Genomic DNA, 27,876 nt, shown 5'->3' on the forward strand with positions numbered 1-27,876 from the left:
TGTACTTTGTAAGTGTAGCTTGTTGATATTTTGAGTCGACAGTGAAATACTGTACATACTGACGGCCTACATTTATGGTCACACACTTCCTGTTGTCAGTGTGTCGTCACTCCAGCCACTATTGTTTTCGGGGCCACAATAAACGGGACCGGTGCGCTGAGGTCACAGCGTGAAAGAGCCCCATGACGTTTGAGCATGTGGGATTCCTGAACCGGGGTCACAAATGCTTCTTCTGTACCATGACTCCGGTGTCTCACATAGTAACCGAACACCGGTGCATGGACCATTGAACATCGCCGCAAGCAGCGCGGAGATAGGCGGCAATAAGGGGCTCGAGGGTGCTAAGTCATTGCTGACGGTTGGTGTCAGGTGAAACGCCTCAGAATAGCGCACGAACATTGTAAATATCATATGTGCCCCTGCCAGAGCGCTGGTCGGTAACATTCAGACGGGTTTACCACAAACACCGGTGAGTCACTTTACGCAGATTTACAGGAAGACGCGCCTCATTATCGAGGGGATTGAGTCCTTTAAAATAAACCGTTAACGCATTCGGCTCCATCAGCGCAAGTGCCAAACAGGTCCTAATTTCAATCCCAAACAGTTAGTTACAGAGTTATTGAGGGAGAGAGTAGACTTCAGACTGTCTGCCAGAGATCAGTTTCCGCCTCTACCGTAAACTATGGGACAACGCGCCTCCAAGTCAACCGTGGAAACGCGGGTTTTCTTCCAGCACTTTGGAGAACCTGAAAAACGCAACTCAATGTATCAAAAGATAAGCAAATACTCGACACCCGCCGAAACTCTCCGCTTTCAGGACATGACGAATCCGGCAGTTGCCCCGCACGGCAGCGGCCGGCCGCAGGAGAGGAGGAGACCCAACTCGTGGCACCACAGCCGCCAGGAGACTACCGGGCTGGTCTACGTGATGGACGACCCGACCGGAGGAGTCTGGATGAAACCGAGGGAGACGTGGACCAGATCCTGAAAGAGGATAACATGATGTCCATTTCAAAAACAAAATCTTCACGAGTCGGTCCTCCCGTTGGACGCGCATCTTTACGTGGTGTTTAACATGCGAGCGGCGGGGTGCGTCCTTACAGATATGGTGTCACTGCTGGGAGATACGAGCCTTGGAGAGGGAGAGAGAGAGAGGGAGACAGAGGGAGGGAGATGGGAGACACGAGCCTTGGTGTGGTGCCACGCTGACATGTAAGAGGTGGCAGAGGTTCAATCTACACGGTACATCGTATACGCCCAGATCAGAGTTCAAACCAAGTATGGGTCATACCAGTGGCGATTTTAGACTCTCAGGGGTGCTCAAGCACACCTACATTTCTTCTCAGCAACCCTAAAAATAATAATAATTTAAAAATAAAATAAAAATCATTATTATGAATTATTATTATCTTAAATAAGTGTTAGTGCTCTAACGTGTTAAAACAATGTTTATTTATTGTTGACATATCATTATCGTTTTATTTGATGCTGATAGTTCATGAAGAAAGGGACTTTCTTAGTTTTTTTAATTCAATATTTTGCATAATAATAAATAAATGAACTAATTGTTATCCAGTGAAATTAGTGATTTATTAGCAAGGGGGTTTAAAACTTTTGCAAGGCACTGTATCCATGTCACATTCTCATTGGGGGCTGAGCCCCCCTAAAGGTCTGATCCTAGAATCGCATGTTGTAACACCTGCTCTAGTCTGCACCACTGCAGCCCCTAACCCTTCCCTTTGGGACTTATTTGGTTTTCACAATGTCTGCATCATGTTTGGCTACCCGCAATGTTTGGGGCTATCTCGTTGTTATGATCAGTGACCTATGCAGTTTTGTAAAACTCTCTTGGAAGTCGCTTTGGATAAAAGCGTCTGCTAAATGAATACATGTAAATGTAACCCTGCACCACTGGGTGGAGAGGCATGAACTGGATTCTTTCTTTCTTTGCCCTATTTTCGGTGATGGTCCGAAAATAAAGAGAATGGTTCAATACATGATAAGCTATGTTGTTGATGTTGTGATGATGTGGGAGGGAGTAGATGGGAGACCAGCAGGATGAGGGAGGAGGAGAAGGAGGAGGGAGGAGAAGGAGGAGGGTGGAGGAGGAGGAGGTGATATCTACTGCTACTCTAGGCTACGTGATAACAGATCCCAGATTATACAGCCCATCCCAGGCCCCTCCCAGGCTCCTATCTGTACAACACACTTCACCTAGAGACCAGTCCACACACTATCTGTACAACACACTTCACCTAGAGACCAGTCCACACACTATCTGTACAACACACTTCACCTAGAGACCAGTCCACACACTATCTGTACAACACACTTCACCTAGAGACCAGTCCACACACTATCTGTACAACACACTTCACCTAGAGACCAGTCCACACACTATCTGTACAACACACTTCACCTAGAGACCAGTCCACACACTATCTGTACAACACACTTCACCTAAAGACCAGTCCACACACTATCTGTACAACACACTTCACCTAGAGACCAGTCCACACACTATCTGTACAACACACTTCACCTAGAGACCAGTCCACACACTCAGAAACACTACATGAAACTTTACTTATTTAGAAGATGCTTTATCTAGTTACATATACATGGTGCATATAAAGTAGGCTATACAACCGAAATTCAAGGATTAATAGTGCATATTCTAACAGTCTGAGAGGTACAGTGCCAAGTAAACACAACTCAGCTACCAGGCATGGTGCAACAATAATATGTCTTAACTACAGTGCAGCAATAATTATAAGAACACAAGAAAACATATCTCTCTTAAGGATTCTGTTGAGATGTTTTATTGTAGGTGTCTGTTTGTAAACTCACCAAAATGGTTTGAACGATTAAATCAACTTTGTATATTACATCCAACCGCACTGCCATTGCGTCACAGGGGCAATGACTCCACCTATCATGGACGTCCTGTTGAACTTTGACCCTTGTCTTTGTTTGATACTTTATCACAACGCCAAAGTTTATGGCCAGGCAGCAATAGCTTATCTAGTAACAGACACCGCATTCGGTAAACACCGGGGTGCGAGACAAAGAAAGTTACGGGAAGAGTAGAGATTCTTATTTATTTTTAACGTGAGGAAAAAGAGAATATTTTTCCGTTGAACTTGTGCAGCAGCCAGCACGAGCCTGTACAACCGATGGGTCAGAGGGGTTCAGCGCCTCAACAGGAGGCCCGGGTTCTCCTTCTCGGTCTCGACTCAGCAGGCAAGTCAACACTTCTCTACAAGCTGAAGTATAACGAGTCGGTCGTTACCGTTCCGACCATCGGTTTTAATGTGGAGATGCTCGAGGCGAGGAGGAAGCAAGGCAAGGTGGATCTGACTGTGTGGGATGTTGGAGGACAGCGGACCATGCGCCCGTACTGGCGGAGCTTCCACCAGGACACTGCGGGGCTCGTGTTTGTAGTGGACAGCTCGGACCGGGGCCGGTTAGACGAGGCACGGCGGGAGCTGGAACAGACTCTGCGTAGCGAGCTCCTCCGAGGCCGCCCGGTTGTCATTCTCGCTAATAAGCAGGACGTTGACGGAGCCGTTACGGCCACGGAGATCACGGAGTTGTTCAATCTCAAAAATATGTGCTTGTCCCGGGACTGGTTCGTGCAGCCCTGCTCAGCGGTGACCGGTACCGGGCTGCAAGAGGGATTTCAACGTGTGGCGCACCTGCTTAAATATCCGTCTGAAGACAACATCATGCCTTACCACTCGCACAGCATCAGCAATACTGTGAACTACCTCCGGTCCAAATCCGTCATCTCAACGGGAAACAGTCCGGATTAACTCGGACATTCACCGATTTCTGGTGTAGGCCTAAAGATATGTTATGTTTAAGAATGCGTTGATTGATTTAGGCCTAGGAATTATGAAACACTATGTAGGCCTAAATGAACTGTAATCAGTGTTTTATCTCTAGGTTGTTATTTTCAAACCTGACTCAGATGAGATGTCTGTGTATGTAGTCTGTTATAATTTATATTAAAAATTATAATTTAGCTTTTCTGTGAAGCACATTTGGGACGTGTATGAGTGTAAACTCACATCCAACGTTCTCTATAATGTTTGAATTTGATATTCATCCATATATGAATCCCTATATGGGGGGGGGGGGTGTAACCTTTAACCCGGCAGTGATCTGTGACAGTCTTCTACGAGGTAACACTCTGGTTCTTATTAAAAACCTTTTTATTGACCTTCAGATGTGCGCTAACAGTTGTTTCACACCATACACTTTTATTGTCAAATCAAAATACAACTTGTAGCCTATTTGTGTAGTCCTTCTTAAAAGTAAAATGTTAACAGTCACAAAAAGCTTCTCAGATGCTCATAGATCTATAACCCTAACCCTAAAGTTCACTGTCATTTAGAGGCTACTTACTGACAATGTAACAAATGTATATAACAACCTAAACCCTCAAAGAAGACTATGAAACCCTCCCTGGAAACCCTGAGGAAAGGCTGTGTGGTGTGAAAGGACGTGCTCCGTTAACTGTTCCCCTAATTACATTTACATTTAGTCATTTAGCAGACGCTCTTATCCAGAGCAAATTACAGTAAGTACAGGGACATTCCCCCGAGGCAAGTATAGGATGAAGTGCCTTGCCCAAGGACACAACGTCATTTTGCACAGCCTGGAATCGAACCGGCAACCTTCTGATTACTAACCCGATTCCCTAACCGCCACCTGACTCCCTAATTAGCGTCCAGGGGTCAGCTACAGGTGACCGGATGTGTGCTCACAGCTTCCGTCCCTCCCTAGCACGCTCTCCTCGTACGTGGGCAGCCGTCTCACCTCGTCATAGGACGGTAACGGACTGGGGCTGACCGCGTTCGCCACCGCAAGTCTGTGCACCGTGTAACTCCTGACAAGCGGCTCCTGCGACACAGTAGCTGTGGGGTGACCGTCTGCGTGCTGGTGCTCCTCGTCCTCGGTGCTGTCAAGCTGCCGCCGCGCTCGGGAACACACAGTCCTCTGGAGGAAGTAACCGGAGGCGAAGATCAACAGAAGGATCAGGACCCCGGATATTTTGCGCGTAACCATGGAGATATTGTAGTTGAGGGTGTGTACGGTCTGCTGACAGCAGGCTGAGGAGACGCTACCGTTACCCCGCGCGCAGCAGACGTCCTCGTCCCGACACACCATCCCTCCGCAGATCTGAATTGTCTGTCCGGTAGTGACGAGCATGAGGAAGAGAGCGACGCCCGGGGTCCGGTGGTCCAAGTTGATGTTCATTCTCCCGTGAAAAAAATCTATTAGGAGTAGCTTGGTGCGCTGCTGTTGTAATGATCCGTGTGTCCAGGTTAGGCTGTGAGCAGACACACGGACTCCTCTACCGGCAGTTCGGTGCGTGGTGGAGCGGGGCGGATCGATAGCACTCAAGGCATAATGGACAGTGTGATGGAAGGCCAGCACGGGAAACGCTGTCATAGTGTCTGCTGTGTTGTGAGGTTTGGATTTGTTTTTGTAGTTGCATCGATTCAAGTAATTTTCTAGTCACAATGTAGGCCTTCACGTGTACGAAATATGTCAAATGGACATGAAAATATGCATTTTCTGTTTACTTTACTGTGTGGCTTCAGGTGGCTGAGCGGTCAGGGAATCGGGCTAGTAATCAGAAGGTTGCCGGATTGATTCCGTGCAAAATGACGTTGTGTTGGGCAAGGCACTTCACCCTAATTGCCTCGGTGGGAATGTCCCTGTACTTACTGTAAGTAGCTCTGGATAAGAGCGTCTGCTAAATGAAAATGTACTTGCAACACCTTTGTCTATAGGGCAATATACAAGTGTACATATCCTTTTTGTGTCTGACTAATAGGCCCATTAAATTTGTTCCGGTTGAGGGATAAGCTGATAACCCCAGCAGCGCGCAGAGGAATAACCCCTGCAGCGCAGAGGAATAACCCCTGCAGCGCAGAGGAATAACCCCAGCAGCGCAGAGGAATAACCCCAGCAGCGCCCAGAGGAATAACCCCTGCAGCGCGCAGAGGAATAACCCCTGCAGCACAGAGGAATAACCCCTGCAGCACAGAGGAATAACCCCTGCAGCACAGAGGAATAACCCCTGCAGCACAGAGGAATAACCCCTGCAGCACAGAGGAATAACCCCTGCAGCGCGCAGAGGAATAACCCCTGCAGCACAGAGGAATAACCCCTGCAGCGCGCAGAGGAATAACCCCTGCAGCACAGAGGAATAACCCCTGCAGCACAGAGGAATAACCCCTGCAGCGCGCAGAGGAATAACCCCTGCAGCGCGCAGAGGAATAACCCCTGCAGCACAGAGGAATAACCCCTGCAGCACAGAGGAATAACCCCTGCAGCGCGCAGAGGAATAACCCCTGCAGCGCGCAGAGGAATAACCCCTGCAGCGCGCAGAGGAATAACCCCTGCAGCGCGCAGAGGAATAACCCCTGCAGCGCGCAGAGGAATAACCCCTGCAGCGCGCAGAGGAATAACCCCTGCAGCGCGCAGAGGAATAACCCCAGCAGCACAGAGGAATAACCCCTGCAGCACAGAGGAATAACCCCTGCAGCACAGAGGAATAACCCCTGCAGCACAGAGGAATAACCCCTGCAGCACAGAGGAATAACCCCTGCAGCACAGAGGAATAACCCCTGCAGCACAGAGGAATAACCCCTGCAGCACAGAGGAATAACCCCTGCAGCACAGAGGAATAGCCCCTGCAGCACAGAGGAATAGCCCCTGCAGCACAGAGGAATAACCCCTGCAGCACAGAGGAATAACCCCTGCAGCACAGAGGAATAACCCCTGCAGCACAGAGGAATAACCCCTGCAGCACAGAGGAATAACCCCTGCAGCACAGAGGAATAACCCCTGCAGCACAGAGGAATAACCCCTGCAGCACAGAGGAATAACCCCTGCAGCACAGAGGAATAACCCCTGCAGCACAGAGGAATAACCCCTGCAGCACAGAGGAATAACCCCTGCAGCACAGAGGAATAACCCCTGCAGCACAGAGGAATAACCCCTGCAGCACAGAGGAATAACCCCTGCAGCACAGAGGAATAACCCCTGCAGCACAGAGGAATAACCCCTGCAGCACAGAGGAATAACCCCTGCAGCACAGAGGAATAACCCCTGCAGCACAGAGGAATAACCCCTGCAGCACAGAGGAATAACCCCTGCAGCACAGAGGAATAACCCCTGCAGCACAGAGGAATAACCCCTGCAGCACAGAGGAATAACCCCTGCAGCAGCAGGGGAATGACGGTTGGGAAGTCTGGAACAGGGGCGCTCAGAAGACCTGAGTTCAAAAGCAAAGAAGCTGATTTGACACACCAAGCTCTGTGTGCGTGTGATTGAGGCAGTGAAGGTTTGATGGCTAACTGAAACGCTTTCTCCCGTTGTCTCCACGGTGATATCAGACATAATGACGGCACTCAGACTGCCTCAGTGATTCTGCTGCATCAGGATCCATCCAGCTACCCAGGGTCTGGTGTGATGTAGTCTCCTCATCTCAGCCCTGAGATGTTCCATGACAGCGCAACTTTCTCAGCTCAGACAGACCTTGCACGCTAATATGGTTGTAAAACGTTTTTATTTTGTTTACCTGACCTGCAGAAGAGTAAGTAGCAGGTCAGCACCACACACACTAAAACTACACAGCCCAGTTTGACATGGTAGCCGATGGTATCCACTGTTCTGCCTGTCTCACGGTGGAGTTGTCGTGGAGACCATCCTGGTTCATCGCTTCTCAGCCGGCAGGACAAACAGGGGCCCGAGGTGTACGGGGTGGCCCCACTCTGGAACACAAGCAGACACACCGGTGACCTCTACCCCTCCATACCAGCTCACTGCTTTTACACAGGGACACCCAAGTCATTCTTCCAGCTCCACCACCCACCACCAGCCTCCACCCCTCCTCTGGCCCCCCTCACCCTGCAGTGAGCCTGTGTTCCTCCCCCCCTCCCCCTGCAGTGAGCCTGTGTTCCTCCCCCCCTCCCCCTGCAGTGAGCCTGTGTTCCTCCCCCCCTCCCCCGGTCCCCCCTCACCCTGCAGTGAGCCTGTGTTCCTCCCCCCCTCCCCCTGCAGTGAGCCTGTGTTCCTCCCCTCCTCTGCCCCCCCCCCCCCTCACCCTGCAGCGAGCCTGTGTTCCTCCCCTCCTCTGCCCCCCCCCCCCCTCACCCTGCAGTGAGCCTGTGTTCCTCCCCTCCTCCAGGTGGCTCTGACCCTGGTTCTTCATCCTCTCCCAGAGGTCACAGCTGTTACACGCCTGGTCCCCCCCGTCAGCAGAGCGCCACCTGGGCCGGGAGACAGGAAGGGACACGGTCAGGATACAGTACTCACCTGGGGTCTGTGAAGGAGCATGTTATTATACCTGTGTGTGAAGAGTATGATGTGTGTGTGTGCGTGTGTGAAGAGTATGATGTGTGTGTGTGCGCGCGCGCGTTCTCCTACCTGTGGTCTATGACGGAGCAGGCTCTGTGTGTAGCGGTGACAGGTTGTGAGGCTGGGACAGCCTTCAGGTAGCAGGTGATGTACAGCTGGGGACAGAGGAGCCTTCACTACACAGAATGGTGTGTGTGTGTGTGTGTGCGCATGCATGGTACATGTGAGTGTGTGAGTACCAGGTCTTCAGCTGTCTGGTGGAACCTGAAGGCGTCCAGGATCAGGTGGAGCTGGTCATCACGGGCCCTGGTCAGGAAGAGGGACCTGGACCCTGCCACCTGGCCATCAGACAGACACCTGGGGAGGAGAGGAAGGGGGGGAGGTACAAGTTTGAGAGAGTGGTTAGTGCTCAATACAGACAAATCACCTGGTCCACACGGCCCACCCTGATTGGCCTGCTCAGAGACCATGCTTATTTGTCCAACAATGTCTGTGCCTCACCCATGATGATCTATGAACTCATATCTGGGACTGGAGGAGGGGTTGGGCGTTGCTGTGGCAGTGCAGCTGTCCACGTACACGCGGAGGGGCAGGTGGTTGCCCATGACAACGGCTGCCTGCATATGTATGACGTCGCCCAGGTAGTACACGTTGGAGCCCCTCACAAACAGCCAATCATCTGAGGAGGAAGAGGGAAACAGGAAGTCATCATGAGACTAGGAATGATGAGTTCAGCTGTGCGAGAGTGTTAAACATAAGAGGTGAACCCGGAGAGGTGGTGGTACCGCTCATGAGGAGAACCCAGAGAGGTGGTGGTACCGCTCATGAGGAGAACCCAGAGAGGTGGTGGTACCGCTCAAGAGGAGGAGAACCCAGAGAGGTGGTGGTACCGCTCATGAGGAGGAGAACCCAGAGAGGTGGTGGTACCGCTCATGAGGAGGAGAACCCAGAGAGGTGGTGGTACCGCTCATGAGGAGAACCCAGAGAGGTGGTGGTACCGCTCATGAGGAGAACCCAGAGAGGTGGTGGTACCGCTCAAGAGGAGGAGAACCCAGAGAGGTGGTGGTACCGCTCATGAGGAGGAGAACCCAGAGAGGTGGTGGTACCGCTCATGAGGAGGAGAACCCAGAGAGGTGGTGGTACCGCTCATGAGGAGGAGAACCCAGAGAGGTGGTGGTACCGCTCATGAGGAGGAGAACCCAGAGAGGTGGTGGTACCGCTCAAGAGGAGGAGAACCCAGAGAGGTGGTGGTACCGCTCAAGAGGAGGAGAACCCAGAGAGGTGGTGGTACCGCTCATGAGGCGAAGGCTGAAGTCCAGCTGCTTCTGGAGGGAGGCTGTGACGACCAACGGTATCCAGCTTGGGATGAGGGCAGCACTGCCCACCTCGAACCTCCTAACACACACACCATCAACAAAGTAAACTGCTACAGAGACAGATGATTGAGCCAGTTGCTTTAACAGGTAAACTCACTTCTGGTAGTGGCAGTCTATGGGTATGGCTGCGGGGCTGGTCCACACCACCCCCTCCAGGGAGGGACTGGGCGAGTAGACCAGCGTGTTCGAATACACAACACTCTGGTCCGTGAACTGCCAAAACAAAGTTTTAACCAATTCTAGGTAAAGTAGCCTATATCGATTATCACATGTTCTCACCTTGACTAACCGTTACCCAGGTAAACACAAGGTAGTCCATTTGATATTCAAACATGTTCAGAACTTACCGAAAGTTGTGTTCCGCAATCAGTCAGACGCGCGTGGATTTTGAACTCAGGTTCTGAGACCGTCTCAATTTGAAACGCAGCGCACGGGTCGTCCGCGCCTTTGACGTCGACCGGACCGAGATGGAGTTCACCGGCGTTCACAAACACACCGGTACCGAATAGATCCCCCCGAATCAAGACTTCCATGGAATCTCCTTTGCACGTGACAAGAACCGGCGGCGAGGTTGGGAAGGGAGGCCCTACAAAACGTCGATGTTGCTCGGCCCGTGAGATGAACACGAGCAAGCTCGTCAGAAAAGCGGTAAGCAACGGAGAAGTTAGCGAAAGATCCATGGCTCAGTTTGTTGCTAGCCGAGGGTACAAAAGATTGACTGTAGCCACTAATTTTATATTTCTCTTTAAAAAAATATTTTTTTTCTTACACGTAGGCCTACTCTTCAAATGACATTCCGTTCTTCCTTCACCACTATACTTTTTATTCTTTGCAACGTTTAACAAACTGGATGCGTCGCACATCAACTGAATTAGCCTATAGTCCAGCAAGTAGAGCAATTTAACAGAGAAGAGTCCTACGAATTTAGCCAATAATTGTTCAGGCCAATAGCCTGACCTATGTTCGCACCTGTCACTAATTTGAGTCTTAATTGGCGCGGTGAAAACAGATCGTTCATTGACTCTAACCACCGAAATACTGAACGATGAACTTCCGATCCTTCATTTTCTGCTGTTGGCTATTATGCGGTATTTGCATGTCCTTTAGAAAAAACCGTCTGGTAAATTAATAAATGTCAAATAAAACATAATGAAATATCCTAACTACTGCGTTGCAGTAGGACACGCTATATAAGTTTGATAACGTTTGTTATACAACTGTATCTAGGTTATATAATCAGTCGCGCCCCCAGACATATTTCATAGGGGTGGCCACATGGGGCAAGGGAAAATCTGGGCGCTGCAGGTGACGCCGGCGCTGCATGAAGTCGAACGCACCTACTAGAACCCGTGCAGTTGCTTTTGAGAAAATGTTCCAGGCTGCAGCCGGCCGCAGCCGCTGCATGAAGTCGAACACACCTAATGTAAGAATGTGAGAACAGTTTCACTTTATCCGGAAGGCATTTCAGTATATCCGGAAGTTAGTTCAATAGGTTAGCAATTTTCCAGAAACAGGAGCAAAATAGCTTTAACTATAATGAAATGTTTTAAATACTGGGTGACCAAACAAACAGATCTAGAAAAAGTCAAGAAAGCAGGATTCTGGAATTTGATTGAGCGCAAAGATTTGTTGCTGTTGCTTAACTGTTTGCAGCCCTGCCCTAAAATGCACCCCCATGTACTCTCTGTTCTGTATACCCAGCATCAAAATAAAAAATTTCGAAACCTTTATTAGAAACGTTGTCGTTTCATTTGTTCGCCGCTAGGGGGAGCTCGAGCCCAGACACAGCGACATCAAGGCGCATGAGCTCACTTATTGAGGTTGGGGATTTGTTTGAGCGCGCATCCATCAAAACAAGCCGGAGGGGAAAGTTGGACATCTTATTGAGTTGTTTTGGGGAATAACCTATAACATACTTTTGAGAAATACACTTTTTCTTTTAAATGCACTGCACAAACCATCCGCTGTCTGAAGAAACCAGGCACGCATTTGAACTGTTAGGCCTATCTTAGTCAACGAGAAGTAGGGCTACTCATTCAATACACAATGTTTGGTACTTGACTACTACGATATTTGTGTTTATATGTGGAGGCGCCATCCTTGGCTTGATTTCACCATCAGTAGCTTTTTATGATAACCTATATAATGTAAGATCCAATCATCACATGTACTCATCTTCTCTCTTCAGGTACTCGTTTGAAATCATTTGAATCCCACCCTGACACCTCCGCGTGTTCAGGGCGTCAGTCCTCGTGACATTTTGTTGTGGTCTTAAATTTCGCGTCACAATAAGTAACCGTGTTATGACTCGACATGGCCATACTTTGCTCACCATGACTGAGCTAGGAGAAAAAAAACGTCATCGACCACATATCGACTTTATCATGCGAGTCAGAAAATGTCCCGTTACGTGGCTGTAGGACGCCGCCAGTAAACTCAAGCCTGAGTACGGTCTGCAGCAGCGCGAGCTGACGAACCGGGTGTTTTTGCGGCAGGGAAGGAGAAACTGTCACACTGAAGAAATAGTCACGTGACATCTTTCTATAAATTTACATTTAGTCATTTAGCAGACGCTCTTATCCAGAGCGACTTACAGTAAGTACAGGGACATTCCCCCCGAAGCAAGTAGGGTGAAGTGCCTTGCCCAAGGACACAACGTCATTTGGCACGGCCGGGAATCGAACTGGCAACCTTCAGATTACTAGCCCGACTCACTCACCGCTCAGCCATCTGACTCCCATCTGACTCCCTAAATATCTTGTTCATTGCACAAACAATTCACAGACAATTGACAAAAACAAAATAAATAGGTCTTGATAACTAAATAGTTTATAATAACTTAAGAAAACAATACTTAATATTAAAACCATGGTATAAGTATGACAGATCCACAATGTGTCATTAATGTGTAATAAATAAAGGCAGTTTAGGCATATATGAGGATAATATTGTTTTTTGGTTGTTTTGTAATAGCTGCACGATTGTTGGTTTAGCATCAAGTCAGGTGTATGTGAATGACGTTTTTAACTCCACACATCCATCCATGCGGAGGAAAATGTAGCCGATGTGGTCACTTCTTGTGTGGTCACTTCCTGCTTGGTCCCTTCCTGTGGTCTTCAGCGTGGAGGTGGCTGAGGGCTCTGTTGATGGTGAGGCTGCGAGCCTGGAGACCCTTCAGCACCTTGCACAAGCTCAGACGCTGGTCGAAGCTGCTCTCACCACCTGGGGGGGCCTGGACACGCACACACACATACCACACATTATATGTGTGACTGCACCATACAACCTTTTAGCTCATCCAGTGTATGATATTATCATGTTATCTCTACTCTGACTGTGGCTCATGTTGATGCTGTGACGTCAGAGGGCCGTACCTGTGATGTCAGAGGGCTCTCCTGCAGAGAGCTGGGGAAGCAGGCCTGGGGAGGAACACACAAATATAACTATATGCACATAAATAACTATACAAAGAAATATGCACATACGGCATTCATATCCAAATAGATTGCTGTACTGTACTGTTTCATATTGCTGTTGAGATATTGTTGTTATTTTGCTCTGTGCCTGGTAAATATACAGACCGTTCTTCTGACCTCACAGTACTGTGAGTACTAAACAGAGGTGAAGACTTCCACACACTTTTTAAAAACGGGAAATCTGTCCCCACTCCCGACCCCGCCCTGCCTCACCGTCAGCAGCTCCCTGGGCGCGTGCAGGACGGTGGTTGCGAGCAGGCCCAGCGGCTGGGCCGAGAGGACAGTGTGGTAGAAGCGCAGATCCTCCGCGATGCTCTCCTGGCATAACAGCTGCAGGGGGGCAGGTCAAGGGGGGGGGGGGGGGCAGGTCAGGGGGAGGGGGGGGGGGGGCAGGTCAGGGGGAGGGGGGCAGGTCAGGGGGAGGGGGGGGTGAATAGAGATGTGCTATGTTCTTTTTGGAACAAACATAGTAAGTGACATGAGTTAAAGTAGTCAGTCAGGTAGGCTATGTTTCTAACTGGTAACCAGGAAGCAGTTCGCCTACCTCGTCAAACTCCGCCCTGGCGCCGCCGGAGCAGCTCTGTCGAGGAAGATCAAGAACCGCGTTAAGAACCAGGCGCGCGCATGCCCGCAGCTGTTTGTTTCAGCAGGTATTTCAGTACAGAGGAACGTGCAGTCAACCGGGGTGTCAGTGCTTACCTCCGGTACACACACCGATGCCGTCCGTGTCCCTGAGTCCAGGGTCGACTTCTGCTCAGAGCAGTTGATTCCTATGAACATTTTTTCCTAGAAAAGCGTTAATAGGGGAATCAGGTGGCTGAGCGGTTAGGGGATCGGGCTCGTAATCTGAAGGTTGCCAGTTCGATTCCCGTCCGTGCCAAAAAACATTGTGTCTTTGGGCAAGGCACTTCACCCTACTTGCCTCGGGGGAATGTCCCTGTACTTACTGTAAGTCGCTCTGGATAAGAGCGTCTGCTAAATGACTAAATGTTAAAACACAAGCTTTTAATTATATTTAAATTTGAGTTAAACTGGACTTTTAAAGGACAGTATGAGTCATGTCCTATAAAAACAATGAAGATATTTTGATTATAGTTACCATGGCGAGCGCCAGTCTTATGTTCTTAAGAAGTGCCCGCGCTTTAATGACGCAGGTCTCCGTTACTGGTCGATTACGCACCCCTACCGGTGTGGAGAAGCTCACGTGCCAGAGACAACCGGAGAGCGCGACCAGGAGAAGCCAAGAGGCCAAGCCTGGAGGTGCCAAACGACAAGAACAACAGCTGTCAAGACAACCCAGAACCTATCATCTAAATCTCATTATTTAGACTTACACTGTTAAATTGCCTTAGCTATTATGTAAAACATTAACAATCGAAATCTCAAGAACTTATAGGCTAACTTAAACCTATAAACCGTTTTACATTAAAACAGGCCCATCATGATCTTGTCCACTTTAAAGAACAATTTAGTAACGGGTTCTACTTACAAGTCTTAACGTGTGGCATCATGGTTATTGTGTTGTGTTGCAACCTGTAACATATATACCTGCAGCCAGGGCCGGCCCTGTCTGCTGCGGAGGACTTCCCCGCGCGCTTACAATACAGACACACCGAAAGCGGCTCACTTGACATTTTATCACCCGTGAGTAATTTCCTACTAAGGATCTCAATATGAAAGACTTTGTGAAACTGAAACGATTTCATGTTTCTATGAACACCGTTCCTCCCAGCGCACAGCGGGGTTGTTGTGTGAAACATAACCGCAGGGTTCCCTGACCGACAGCGTAGCGAAGGGACAGTTATTTTTAGCATAGGTTAACACTTTCTAATTATGATACAATTACTTTAATTGCTGGATTTTGAAGAAACAAAACAAATTGGGAGCTTTTCACAGTTTCAATCAACTCATAGGTCAACACAACTCAGAACACCCTGAATATAAATAACTACTTTTAAGATCTTTTAACCAACACATGAATCATCCTGTGAGAGGGGCTTCGACGTTCTGGGTCAGACGCCGTCTGTCTAAATAGGCCTACTCCACTGTATTTATTCGTAGACAATGTATTTCTTTCAAGTAGCCTAGTTTTCCAGGAAACAAACTCAAAATTGATATACTGAAGTAACCCATCCCATGATCATGTTGATGTGTCTCAGAGGTGGATAGCCTACTTGGCCTGAAGGGGGTAAAAACGGGAGAAAAAAAACAGATAAGTATATTTGCATATCGTTGGAGGGAAAGTGATGGTGTTCCCATCATGCCTCGGGGGATCTTTCTGGTCACCGTGAATATGGGTTGTGATTGGTTTAGAGTGATGTTGAATATCTCATCCATTGTGATTACGCAATCATAAAACACCGGCCAGGCCCGTCACGTGGATTCCAGTTTGTGGTGTTTGGACAGTCAAAAGTGAAGGAAGAGCTTATGAATAAATGTCAATTAAAATGAAAGTGCAGTCAAAAAGGGTGATAGTCAGGGGAATTGTTGTAAGTTGGTATGAGGGTGTGGAACCGCAGGACATGGGCCACGGGACTAGAGAGTGTAAATAATCAGACTCGTTCCAGTCCCGTCGGGTCAAACTTGTTAATTAAAAAAGCATGTTTTTAGCAGGTAGGTTTCTGAATTAGGCTTGAGTCTATGTGTACACAAATTGTGTTAATTTAAAATCAGACAGTTCTGTGTTGATTCCGTTGCAAAATAGGTAGGCTATAGCTAAATTTCATTAAACAAACAAAGAGTAGCTAAATATTGGAGTAAATTATAGACTAAGTCTAAACAATTGATCATTTACGAGTCACTGGAATTAGTTTGTATTCAACAGTGGGTATAGGCTAGTTTCTGTCTCCTTGTTGTATCTGCCTCCCACACGATGTGGCATTGTCACCGCAGCAGTATCTCTAAAATGACTTAATGTAAATCTCCAGTGGGCAGGGAGGCCTCGTGGCCGAGCGCCGTCATCGCCGTCTCTCTCGGTCTCAGAGAACCGAGGTCTGCGGTGTCCCGGCAGGCAGGGGAGGGTTTGAAAGAGAATTAGGAGGGGATTTATAAAGAGACTCAGTAATCCAAGTAATGACAAACAACTAGACAAGTGACATTTAGACACGTAGGACATTTATTAATCATTTTCTTTCTCTGTACACAAAACCTTTTTATATTCTCAGTATACATATAACTGTCCTTAAAGTAACAAAGTAGTGAACTGAGACGATGCAGAAGTTACATTAGTTAAATAATGAATTTGAGGAGGGTGAGGCGTGAGGAGGGAGGGGAGGGAGAGGGGTGAGGAGGGAGAGGGGTGAGGAGGGTGAGGAGGGAGAGGGGTGAGGAGGGTGAGGGATGAGGAGGGAGAGGGTGAGGAGGGAGAGGGGTGAGGAGGGTGAGGGGTGAGGAGGGAGAGGGGAGAGGAGGGTGAGGGGTGAGGAGGGAGAAGGGTGAGGAGGGAGAGGGTGAGGAGGGAGAAGGGTGAGGAGGATGAGGAGGGAGAGGGTGAGGAGGGTGAGGGATGAGGAGGGAGAGGGTGAGGAGGGAGAAGGGTGAGGAGGGTGAGGGGTGAGGAGGGAGAGGGGAGAGGAGGGTGAGGGGTGAGGAGGGAGAGGGGTGAGGAGGGTGAGGGGTGAGGAGGGAGGGGAGGGAGAGGGGTGAGGAGGGAGAGGGGTGAGGAGGGTGAGGGATGAGGAGGGAGGGGAGGGAGAGGGGTGAGGAGGGAGAGGGGTGAGGAGGGAGAGGGTGAGGAGGGAGAGGGGTGAGGAGGGTGATGGGTGAGGAGGGAGAGGGGAGAGAAGGGTGAGGGGTGAGGAGGGAGAAGGGTGAGGAGGGAGAGGGGTGAGGAGGGAGAGGGGAGAGGAGGGTGAGGGGTGAGGAGGGAGAGGGGTGAGGAGGGAGAGGGGAGAGGAGGGTGAGGAGGGAGAGGGGTGAGGAGGGAGAGGGGAGAGGAGGGTGAGGGATGCGGAGGGAGGGGAGGGAGAGGGAAGAAGAGGGAGTCTTATTTGGACGGGGTGTTCTCAGACAGGAGTCTGTGTTGACTGTGATGGGCGTGCCTGGAACACAGACAACACAGACAGTCATACAAACAAACCAGAATCTCTGTGTGTGTACCTGGTCAAGTGTGTGTGTACCTGGTCAGGTGTGTGTGTACCTGGTCAGGTGTGTGTGTGTGTACCTGGTCAGGTGTGTGTGTGTATACCTGGTCAGGTGTGTGTGTACCTGGTCAGGTCTGTGTGTGTGTACCTGGTCAGGTGTGTGTGTGTATACCTGGTCAGGTGTGTGTGTATACCTGGTCAGGTGTGTGTGTACCTGGTCAGGTGTGTGTGTACCTGGTCAGGTCTGTGTGTGTGTACCTGGTCAGGTGTGTGTGTACCTGGTCAGGTCTGTGTGTGTGTACCTGGTCAGGTGTGTGTGTATACCTGGTCAGGTGTGTGTGTACCTGGTCAGGTGTGTGTGTACCTGGTCAGGTGTGTGTGTACCTGGTCAGGTCTGTGTGTGTGTACCTGGTCAGGTGTGTGTGTATACCTGGTCAGGTGTGTGTGTACCTGGTCAGGTGTGTGTGTACCTGGTCAGGTGTGTGTGTACCTGGTCAGGTGTGTGTGTGTGTACCTGGTCAGGTGCGTGTGTGTACCTGGTCAGGTGTGTGTGTACCTGGTCAGATCTTCTATATTCACCAGCATGGCATCCTGCTCCATGTGTAACTCATCTCTCACCAGCAGCAGCTTCACCAGCTCCTCATTCAGACCTGCACCACACACACACACACACACACACACCGGCCTTCAGATCTTCAACACACCGGCCAAGAGGATGTGTGTGTGGAGTCTCAGTACAGTATCTGTGTGTGTGTGTGTGAGAGTGTGTGTGTGTGTGTGTACTCACTCTGTATCTGTGAGTGCATGTCGTTAGTGATGACCTGCAGATGTCCTAGACTCATGTCTCTCATGTCCACGTGACGTAGTCTCCTCCTCTGCATGCTCTCAGGCAGCTGCACACACACACGCACACACACAAACGCACACACGCACACACACACACAATAGGGAGACAAACTTTCTGTAAATATCGTTTAACTGTTAGTAGGTGAAATGACATGGGTGACATCACAGAGATCCCCATCTATGAAACAGTATGAATAGTGCTGATTCAGTCATGAAGCAGTCATCCAGCCAGCCAACCAACCAGCCAGCCAGTCAACCAGCCAGCCAATCAGAGTCAGAGAGCCATCCAGTCAGTCAGCCCTCCCCCTCTCATTCTCTCTGTTTAGGGGAGATATCAAATGTGTGTCTCTCAGAAGTGCTGTAGGGAGTTGGCTGGTGACTGGACATGACACAACACTGACGGGACACTGGGTGACACACACACACACACACATAGTACCTACCCCCCCCCCCCCCACACACACACACACACACGCATGCAGGCTGACCAGGTGGTGGATAGGCGAGCGTCTCTGCAGCAGGATCTGTCTCTCCACCTCCACCTGCATGCGGGCCATTGGTCTGGCCAGCGCCAGGGCCAGCTGGGCCTCCTGCTGCAGCCGTCGCTGCACCTTCCAGAATCCTCCGCCCTCCTCCAGCTCCTCCTCGTCCTCCCCTGTGTCCCGGTCCGACAACGAGGAGCTCTGCTTGCTCTGCAGGTGAGGGGGGGAAGACAGTCAGACACACACACAGAGGCAGGAACTAACACACGCACACAGAGAAGCAGGTACCAGGGGTGAGAGGGGTGTGTCCAGGCTGGTCTCCTCAGCATCACTGTCCTTGTCACTGCTGCTGTCGTTCACATAACACACCTGCAGGTTTACCCCAGACTGCAGACTGGAGGAGGAGGGGAGGGAGGAGAGGAGAGGAAGGGAGGGAGGAGGGGAGCAGGGGAGGGGAGTGGAGGAGAGGATCGGAGGGGAGGGGAGGAGGGGAGGGGAGGGGAGGAGGGAGGGGAAGGAAGAGAGATAACGTCATCACCTGCAACTGCCTGTCACCTGTGTTGCCATGGTGTTGCCATGGTGGCTCTAACGTAGCTGAGAGTGAGACAAGAGTTAATGTGGCTGTCGTTGCCTAGGCAACCCCAGTTTCCACAGCAACACTGCTTTACAAAAATCACATAATTCCTTAAACAGACGCTGTATCCAAAGTGAAGCGGGGGGACCTGTGGCCTCTAGATCTGCTTGACCATTGAACTACACCCATCCCATAATGTCCTCTGACACAACGTTACGTTCATACAAAGCTCTAAAGGGATTATAACATATTAATATAGATTATTATTCTTAGATTATTAAGGATTATGAGTGATTTTGAATGTAAAAGGATTCTAGAGGGGTTATAAAAGGATTATAAAAGATTATACTGTACTGTAAAGGATTATTAATGAGTGAAAAGTGATTGTAGAAGGATTATACACCAGATTATAAAGGATTATATAACATATAATTCTAGATTCTAATGGAATATTAAGGATTATGTTAGACAACCCCAGATTATACAGGATTATATAACAGATTATTCTAGATTCTAATGGAATATTAAGTATTATGTTAGATAACACCAGATAATAAAGGATTATATAAAGATTATACTAGATTATAATGGAATATGAAGGACTAATAATGAAAGTAAAGAGATTCCAGAGGGACTTTGTAAACAGTTTTACATTTGATACGTAATCAGAGTAACACGCTTCACCGGATTAAGGAACAACCAAGGGTAGGATGTGTACAAGTCAGTGGTAAAGGTAGGATGTGTACAAGTCAGTGGTAGAGGTAGGATGTGTACAGGTCAGTGGTAGAGGTAGGATGTGTACAAGTCAGTGGTAGAGGTAGGATGTGTACAAGTCAGTGGTAGAGGTAGGATGTGTACAGGTCAGTGGTAAAGGTAGGATGTGTACAGGTCAGTGGTAGAGGTAGGATGTGTACAGGTCAGTGGTAGAGGTAGGATGTGTACAGGTCAGTGGTAGAGGTAGGATGTGTACAAGTCAGTGGTAGAGGTACGATGTGTACAGGTCAGTGGTAGAGGTAGGATGTGTACAAGTCAGTGGTAGAGGTAGGATGTGTACAGGTCAGTGGTAGAGGTAGGATGTGTACAAGTCAGTGGTAGAGGTAGGATGTGTACAGGTCAGTGGTAAAGGTAGGATGTGTACAAGTCAGTGGTAGAGGTAGGATGTGTACAGGTCAGTGGTAGAGGTAGGATGTGTACAGGTCAGTGGTAGAGGTAGGATGTGTACAAGTCAGTGGTAAAGGTAGGATGTGTACAGGTCAGTGGTAGAGGTAGGATGTGTACAAGTCAGTGGTAGAGGTAGAAAGGTAGGATGTGTACAGGTCAGTGGTAGAGGTAGAAAGGTAGGATGTGTACAGGTCAGTGGTAAAGGTAGGATGTGTACAGATCAGTGGTAGAGGTAGGATGTGTACAAGTCAGTGGTAGAGGTAGAAAGGTAGGATGTGTACAGGTCAGAGGTAGAAAGGTAGGATGTGTACAGGTCAGTGGTAAAGGTAGGATGTGTACAGGTCAGTGGTAGAGGTAGAAAGGTAGGATGTGTACAGGTCAGAGGTAGAAAGGTAGGATGTGTACAGGTCAGAGGTAGAAAGGTAGGATGTGTACAGGTCAGTGGTAAAGGTAGGATGTGTACAAGTCAGTGGTAGAGGTAGGATGTGTACAAGTCAGTGGTAGAGGTAGGATGTGTACAGGTCAGTGGTAGAGGTAGGATGTGTACAGGTCAGTGGTAGAGGTAGGATGTGTACAAGTCAGTGGTAGAGGTAGGATGTGTACAGGTCAGTGGTATAGGTAGGATGTGTACAAGTCAGTGGTAGAGGTAGGATGTGTACAGGTCAGTGGTAGAGGTAGGATGTGTACAAGTCAGTGGTAGAGGTAGGATGTGTACAAGTCAGTGGTAGAGGTAGGATGTGTACAGGTCAGTGGTAGAGGTAGGATGTGTACAGGTCAGTGGTAGAGGTAGGATGTGTACAGGTCAGTGGTAGAGGTAGGATGTGTACAAGTCAGTGGTAGAGGTAGAAAGGTAGGATGTGTACAGGTCAGTGGTAGAGGTAGAAAGGTAGGATGTGTACAGGTCAGTGGTAGAGGTAGGATGTGTACAGGTCAGTGGTAGAGGTAGAAAGGTAGGATGTGTACAGGTCAGTGGTAAAGGTAGGATGTGTACAGGTCAGTGGTAGAGGTAGGATGTGTACAGGTCAGTGGTAGAGGTAGGATGTGTACAGGTCAGTGGTAAAGGTAGGATGTGTACAGGTCAGTGGTAGAGGTAGGATGTGTGTAAATGAGGAGCAGCTGTGGACATCTGACTCAGTCTGTCTCCCTCTGCTGGTGGCTGCCTCTCACTGCACACAGCGTCGCTGCTCACACTGGTCCAAAAGCACACACTGTTGTACACACTCACATGCACGCACACACACACACTCTCTCACCGTGAGGACAGGCTGTTCTTGCTGCAGCTGGTGTAGATGACTGGCTCGTCGTCATAGAAACCACCGAGGGCCAGTTTCTGCCTGATGGACTCTCTGTCGTTCCTCTGGGCCTGAGAAGAACACACACAGTACTACATCACTACTACATCACTACTACATTAGTACTACATCACTACTACATCAGTACTACATCACTACTACAGAAATACTGCAGAAATACTGCAGAAATACTGCAGAAATACTACAGGAATACTACATAAATACTGCAGAAATACTAAGGAATACGACAGAAATACTGCAGAAATACTGCAGAAATACTGCAGAAATACTACAGGAATACTACAGGAAGACTGCAGAAATACTATAGGAATATTACAGGAATACAAAAGAAATACTGCCACTTTACTACAAGAAGTACTACAGGAGTACTGCTCAGTGAGGGAAGGCCAGAAGGAAGGGTTAGGGTGTTGATGAATGAATGAGTGAACTGGAGTGTGATTTCAAACTGGAAATTAAATCACTGCTTCATGACAACACAGCATACACCATGAGCTTCATGACAACACAGCATACACCATGAGCTTCATGACAACACAGCATACACCATGAGCTACATGACAACACAGCATACACCATGAGCTACATGACAACACAGCATACACCATGAGCTACACGCACACCTTTTCATCTCCCCTATCCTATCCTCTCCTGTCTCCCCCTCATCTCTCCTATTCTCTCCTATCTCCCCCTCATCTCCCCTCTCCTGTCTCCCCCTCATCTCCCCTCTCCTGTCTCCCCCTCATCTCCCCTCTCCTGTCTCCCCCTCATCTCCCCTCTCCTGTCTCCCCTTCATCTCCCCTCCTGTCTCCCCCTCATCTCCCCTCTCCTGTCTCCCCCTCATCTCCCCTCTCCTATCCTCTCCTATCCCCCCCTCATCTCCCCTCTCCTATCCTCTCCTATCTCCCCCTAATCTCTCCTATCCTCTCCTATCTCCCCCTAATCTCCCCTCTCCTCTCCTATCTCCCCCTCATCTCCCCTCTCCTATCTCCCCCTCATCTCCCCTATCCTCTCCTATCTCCCCCTCATCTCCCCTATCCTCTCCTATCTCCCCCTCAGCTCCCCTCTCGTATCTCCCCCTCATCTCCCCTCTCATATCTCCCCCTCATCTCCCCTCTCCTATCTCCCCCTCATCTCCCCTCTCCTATCCTCTCCTCTCCTCATGTTTTCTCTGAACCCATGTATTCTACAAGATCACTGGCGGTATGGTAACTCTATAAATCACAGGTGGATTTGACTTCTAATACTGTCATATTTCCTTCTATCCACCAATCCCCCATCTCCTCCCCCATCTCCTCCCCCATCTCCTCCCCCATCTCCTCCTCCATCTCCTCCTTCCTCCATTTTCCCTCCCTCCATTGTCTTTTCCGTCCATATGTACACAAGCAAACACACACACATTACATACACAGGCAGAGACCAACACAGGCAGGCAGGCAACCAGGCAGGCAGGCAAGCAGGCAGGCAGGCAGGCAAGCAGGCAGGCAGGCAGGCAGGCAGGCAGGCAGGCAGGCAGGCAGGCAAGCAGACAGGCAGACAGACACGCCCTTGTCTGGTTAACACACATACTGATGACCGACACACCTAAACCATGCACCGTAATAATTACACTGATACAGAAACATAGAAACACACCCATGAAAAAAGGCACACACAGAGCACATACAAACACAGGAAAAACACACACATAGAAACATCCACACAGAACCCCCCCCCCCTTTCACACACACACACAGAAACGCCACACACCTGGTAAGCATGTTTCTCCTGGTGCACCATGGCTCAGAGCATGACAGGCGTCGCAGGGCAGAATCTCCCCGTAGAACACTGCTGCTTCACTGCCTCCAACACTGCAGCTACGCACAGTGGAGAGGAGGAGCGAGGGAGGGAGAGAGAGAGAGGGGAGGGAGAGGGGAAGGAGAGGGGAGGGAGAGAGAGAGGAGGGAGAGAGGAGGGAGAGGGGAGGGAGAGGGTGGTGGACGAGACGAACAGAGGAGAGGGGGAGGGGTGGCATGTTAGAGTGAGAGAGACTGGAGGCAAGAGAGAGCGAGAGGACGGGGAGAATAAAGGGAGAGGAGAGGAAGAGAGAAGGACAGGAGGAGAGGAGGAGAGAGTGGAGGAGGAGAGAGTGGAGGAGAGAGTGGAGGAGAAGAGAGTGGAGGAGGAGAGAGTGGAGGGGGAGAGAGTGGAGGAGAGAGTGGAGGAGGAGAGAGTGGAGGAGGAGAGTTGAGGACATCCCCCCTACATCCCTCTCTCTCTCTACATCCCCCTCTCTCCATCCCTCTCTATACAGTAGATCCCTCTCTCTCCACCCCTCTCTCCATCCCTCCTTCTCTCTACATCCCTCTCTCTCCATTCCTCTATCTTTCCTTCTTACAACGGCTTGTGATCAAACGAAACATCCAGATGTAAGAACCTTGAGAATGGGAGAGATGTAGGAGGGAGGGAGGGAGTGTGAAGAGAGGGGGAGAGAGAGATGGATTATGGAAAGAGGGAGGGAGGGTTGGACGGAGACAGACAGAGATGTGAAAGTGATAAGAGAGAATGGGGAAGAAACTGGAAAGATAGGGGGATATGCAGGCTGGTGTTATAGGAGGGAGTGAGGGAGAGTAACAGGAGTGTGTTCTTCCCTGAGAGAGAGAGAATGTTGATTAATTCATCCACTTCACTATCCTTGCATCTGACATGATAAGTGTTTGTGGAATGATAATATGTAAGTTGACATACAAAACTTTATTTACAACCAAAAGACTGACAAAACTAAGTTCTCCAAATATTTACAAATAGTGCATGTAGTAGTCAGGTCCAGTTCCATTAAGTGCACTCCAAAAAGTGAGATTGAAGTTCTAAGCCTGATTTGAATGAACCTGACAGATCAGTCGGGTCGGGGAAAACGCTGTTCCATAAAGGCCCGTTCACTCACTAATACAGCCACCAACCAATACAGTTAAGGTGACTTTTTACATTGTTTTCAAAATAGATTATTAACCGATACATAAACCAATACCAATGGAACATGCCTCAAAAGTGTTCAGTATTTAAGTGGTTAAAGTTGTCTGTGTTTAACCAGATACTGTGTAACAATAACATCTCTGCTCAAGATGACATCTTTTTGATGATGGCAGCTTGTCAGAATCAGAATTTGTTTTTATTCGCCATGTAGGTTTACACAAACACGGAATTTACTGTGGCCGGAAGGTGCAAACAATAAACATATACGGATCTTCAAGCAAAAAGTATAAAAGTACAGTAGTCTAATACTAGGAAATAACAATCTAAAAAATAAAACAATTTGAAATGTAAATTATAAAATATATATAAAATATATATAAAAGTAAGAATAAGAATATGAATGGGCAATAGTGCAAATAAGGTACCAGTGAAATGTCAGGGGGAGTCCTTGGCCTTGTTGAAGAGTCACACCAGCATGTGTAAAACAATTGGAAAATGGTTTCTTCTTTGTTGTGATCGATAGTTCATAAAGCATACAAGAAAAGGCTCAAGACGCACTTGTTCCGGGAGTACAACGGCACTTAGGAATGATTGGCTGGACCTGATGTTAGTTTCCTCCAGGATCACAATGACTCTTATTGAGAGACTGGTTGCTTTTGTTGGTTTGTTGTAACTGTCTTAAAATTATTGTATTCACCGTGAAATATATTATTGTTGCTTGCTTTTGAGACTTTTGAGGTTCTTGCTGTTTAATTGTAACTTGTGTAACTACATGCTTTTATTGTTCTTCCCTTTGGGACTTATTTGGTTTTCACAATGTGTGCTTCATGTTTGGCTACCCGCAATGTTTGGGGCTATCTTGTTGTTATGATCAGTGACCTATGCACTTTTGTAAAACTCTCTCTTGGGAGTCGCTTTAGATAAAAGCATCTGCTAAATGCGTAAATGTAAATGTAAAAAAGTACACCAAAAAATATAAAATATACACAGTTCAACACCATCATCACCTATAGCAACAAAACCCTAAATTAGTTCAAAGCTAACAGTGGCTCACTGTCACATCCACCGTACTTCAAGTAAAAGATCTTGGGTGCCTTAGACTTTAGCACTGTATACAGTGCTAGGACACACACTGTCTGTATATGCTGGAACCCTGCTTAGACTTTAGCACTGTATACAGTGCTCTGAACCCTGCTCTCCCTCTGTCTTGTTGACCCCGACCCCACAGTGGCCAGTAGGATCTCTGCTGCCCTCTGCTGGACTGGGGAGGGGAAGGCGGTCAAGTCACTGGGCTGGAGTCTGGAGGCTGGAATCTGGAGAGAGGCTGGTGTCTGGAGGGCCAGTCTGCTGCTCTGCTCTGGGGCAGCTGTTGTCTGGAGGGCCAGTCTGCTGCTCTGCTCTGGGGCAGCTGGTGTCTGGAGGGCCAGTCTGCTGCTCTGCTCTGGGGCGGCTGAGAAGAGCCAGTTCCTCTGTGGATACGTCTGGAGGTGGACACCATGACAACAAGACATGTAACTACCGTAGAGTACTGTAGCTAAGAGCAGAGCAGAGGTGTAGAGCAGAGCAGAGTGTACTTATTTATTGTTAGTAATTATATTATAATAATATATATATTATAGTAAGTATTATACAGTATTATATTATTATTATTATAGTATTACATATTCATTATATTATATGAATATATGAATAATATTACCAGTTCGGCAAACTAATGTTGAACACTAACACAGGGGTACAGCTCAGTGGTTAGAGCCTCTGACTCACCACAGCTGTCTCCACTTCCATAGGCCTCATCCCTTCCTGCTACAAATCAAAATCAGAGTCAGTATACAGAGTCGCTATGTGAACCAGCCGTGTTTATGGTAGAGTCAGGGATGGGGGAGTGCTCTATAAAATGTTAGATGATACAGTTTTTTTCAAATAACATGTTGTCTTACTGTTGTCACTTCCAGTGTCACTTGTGTCTTTCAGAAGGATGTCATTCGGGCTAGGATCCTCCTGTACCATGACTTAGAAAAGAGTTTGGACAATAATCACCATGTTAAGAATATACAGTCTGGTGATAAACTCCAGTTGTCTAGGTTTGCTTTCCTTCTATTGTACTACATTTAAATTGTACTTAGGTTTTGTACTTTTTAACTTAAATTATTATTTATTTTACCCTTACAGTTATCCTTGAACTATGTGTGAGTTGAGGGAAACTAAAGGAACCTAATGCTGCTCAGCTCGTTCCTTTCCCACAAATATAAATGTCACGTCTACAATCTAACCCAGAGGCTTTCAGCACAGATATGGAGGATGGAACAACTGATCAGAATGACTTATGTCCCACCTGTCATCCTCTGGTCTGGGCGCCCTGGAGAGGAGGACTCATGAGTTAATCATGTGCAGCAGGTCAGAATAACGTCTCAAGGAAAACACACAGCGTACGCTCACCTGCTGGTACCCACTTCCTGACACAATACACCACCGTAATTACCACAAGTATTGCAAGAAGTGGCAATACCGGTACCAACCGGTTCCTAGGTTCTGTGGGAACAGACATTACAAGATCAGGAACACAATTCTGTTCAATTCTTAGAATCATAATCCATAGGTGATTTTTGTAGACATTTTTAGTTATTTTCAGCTCTTCATGTTGATACATGACCCCAGTAATACCTGGGATCCATTCGGCTATCCAGGTTTTGATCTCAGGGTAGTCCACCTCACAGCAGTAGACTGCGTCATCTGAGTCCGTGACCAGGCCTGTCTGGATCTGGTAGGTGTGGTTCCCGTTGGGCCGAACCCCGGTGGACCAGATGCCCTTAACCAGAAGGACATCGTTCTTGAACCACCGCATGCTAATCTTGGTAGAACGTGGGTAGAACCCAGTGACCAGGCAGGACAGGTTCCTCCACCCAGGTTCCAGACCCGTACGGTTCAGTTTGTACATACGAGGAACTCCAGCTGCAATCCAAAACAGATTCAACTGACCAGTTAAACAAAGTCGTCATTCGGATGGTGATTAGGATGATAGACATGATAGACTTACAGACACTTACATTTATTGACTTTTTCATACTTTGAGAACCGATCGAGATTCAAACATGTTTTGTTTAAGAATTCAGCAATTCTGTCATTTGCATGTTTTTGCCATGATTCGTCCACATTGTTGAAGTCCTGTTGAACAGACTCCGGCCCCGCCCTGTCTGACCCCGCCCTGTCTGGACTCAGAACCCAGGGAGCCGCTGGC

General features: G+C 48.5%; 5 protein-coding genes across 7 annotated transcripts; 1 reads left to right on the forward strand and 4 right to left on the reverse strand.

Moving 5' to 3' along the window:
• The first annotated feature begins 2,948 nt into the window (after positions 1-2,948).
• arl14 (ADP-ribosylation factor-like 14) lies at positions 2,949-4,230 on the forward strand. The gene has a single exon (XM_062481818.1). It carries the CDS (start codon positions 3,177-3,179, stop codon positions 3,813-3,815), a length of 639 nt encoding a protein of 212 aa, XP_062337802.1. The 5' UTR covers positions 2,949-3,176; the 3' UTR covers positions 3,816-4,230.
• Positions 4,231-7,571: 3,341 nt separating this feature from the next.
• zp3b (zona pellucida glycoprotein 3b) lies at positions 7,572-10,676 on the reverse strand. The gene is made up of 8 exons (XM_062481797.1): positions 10,103-10,676; positions 9,853-9,968; positions 9,671-9,774; positions 8,881-9,058; positions 8,619-8,736; positions 8,449-8,534; positions 8,176-8,291; positions 7,572-7,793 (listed from the first exon to the last, which is right to left on the reverse strand). Exons 1-8 carry the CDS (start codon positions 10,433-10,435, stop codon positions 7,735-7,737), a joined length of 1,110 nt encoding a protein of 369 aa, XP_062337781.1. The 5' UTR covers positions 10,436-10,676; the 3' UTR covers positions 7,572-7,734.
• A 2,164-nt stretch (positions 10,677-12,840) lies between these two features.
• Positions 12,841-14,561, reverse strand: zmp:0000001127 (uncharacterized). The gene is made up of 6 exons (XM_062481616.1): positions 14,331-14,561; positions 13,931-14,017; positions 13,776-13,811; positions 13,445-13,561; positions 13,130-13,174; positions 12,841-12,987 (listed from the first exon to the last, which is right to left on the reverse strand). The coding sequence occupies exons 1-6, from the start codon at positions 14,331-14,333 to the stop codon at positions 12,841-12,843; spliced, it is 435 nt and encodes a 144-aa protein (XP_062337600.1). The 5' UTR covers positions 14,334-14,561.
• Positions 14,562-16,328: 1,767 nt separating this feature from the next.
• LOC134036741 (schwannomin-interacting protein 1-like) lies at positions 16,329-23,593 on the reverse strand. The gene is made up of 7 exons (XM_062481813.1): positions 23,436-23,593; positions 21,630-21,739; positions 18,930-19,035; positions 18,648-18,851; positions 18,101-18,206; positions 17,870-17,963; positions 16,329-17,271 (listed from the first exon to the last, which is right to left on the reverse strand). The coding sequence occupies exons 1-7, from the start codon at positions 23,463-23,465 to the stop codon at positions 17,217-17,219; spliced, it is 705 nt and encodes a 234-aa protein (XP_062337797.1). The 5' UTR covers positions 23,466-23,593; the 3' UTR covers positions 16,329-17,216.
• Positions 23,594-24,404: 811 nt separating this feature from the next.
• LOC134036742 (class II histocompatibility antigen, B-L beta chain-like) lies at positions 24,405-27,853 on the reverse strand. 3 transcript variants are annotated; one of them, XM_062481815.1, is made up of 7 exons: positions 27,686-27,853; positions 27,303-27,590; positions 27,078-27,170; positions 26,974-26,997; positions 26,579-26,650; positions 26,406-26,441; positions 24,405-26,119 (listed from the first exon to the last, which is right to left on the reverse strand). In XM_062481815.1, exons 2-7 carry the CDS (start codon positions 27,574-27,576, stop codon positions 25,923-25,925), a joined length of 696 nt encoding a protein of 231 aa, XP_062337799.1. In that variant the 5' UTR covers positions 27,577-27,590; positions 27,686-27,853; the 3' UTR covers positions 24,405-25,922. The 3 variants fall into 3 exon arrangements, with proteins under 3 accessions (XP_062337799.1, XP_062337798.1, XP_062337800.1); XM_062481814.1 differs by having other exon boundaries at positions 26,406-26,444; positions 27,686-27,851; XM_062481816.1 differs by lacking the exon at positions 26,974-26,997 and having other exon boundaries at positions 26,406-26,444; positions 27,686-27,850.
• Between the last annotated feature and the right edge of the window lie 23 nt (positions 27,854-27,876).

Source organism: Osmerus eperlanus, chromosome 16, assembly GCF_963692335.1.
Source record: "Osmerus eperlanus chromosome 16, fOsmEpe2.1, whole genome shotgun sequence".
Lineage (NCBI taxonomy): Eukaryota > Metazoa > Chordata > Actinopteri > Osmeriformes > Osmeridae > Osmerus > Osmerus eperlanus.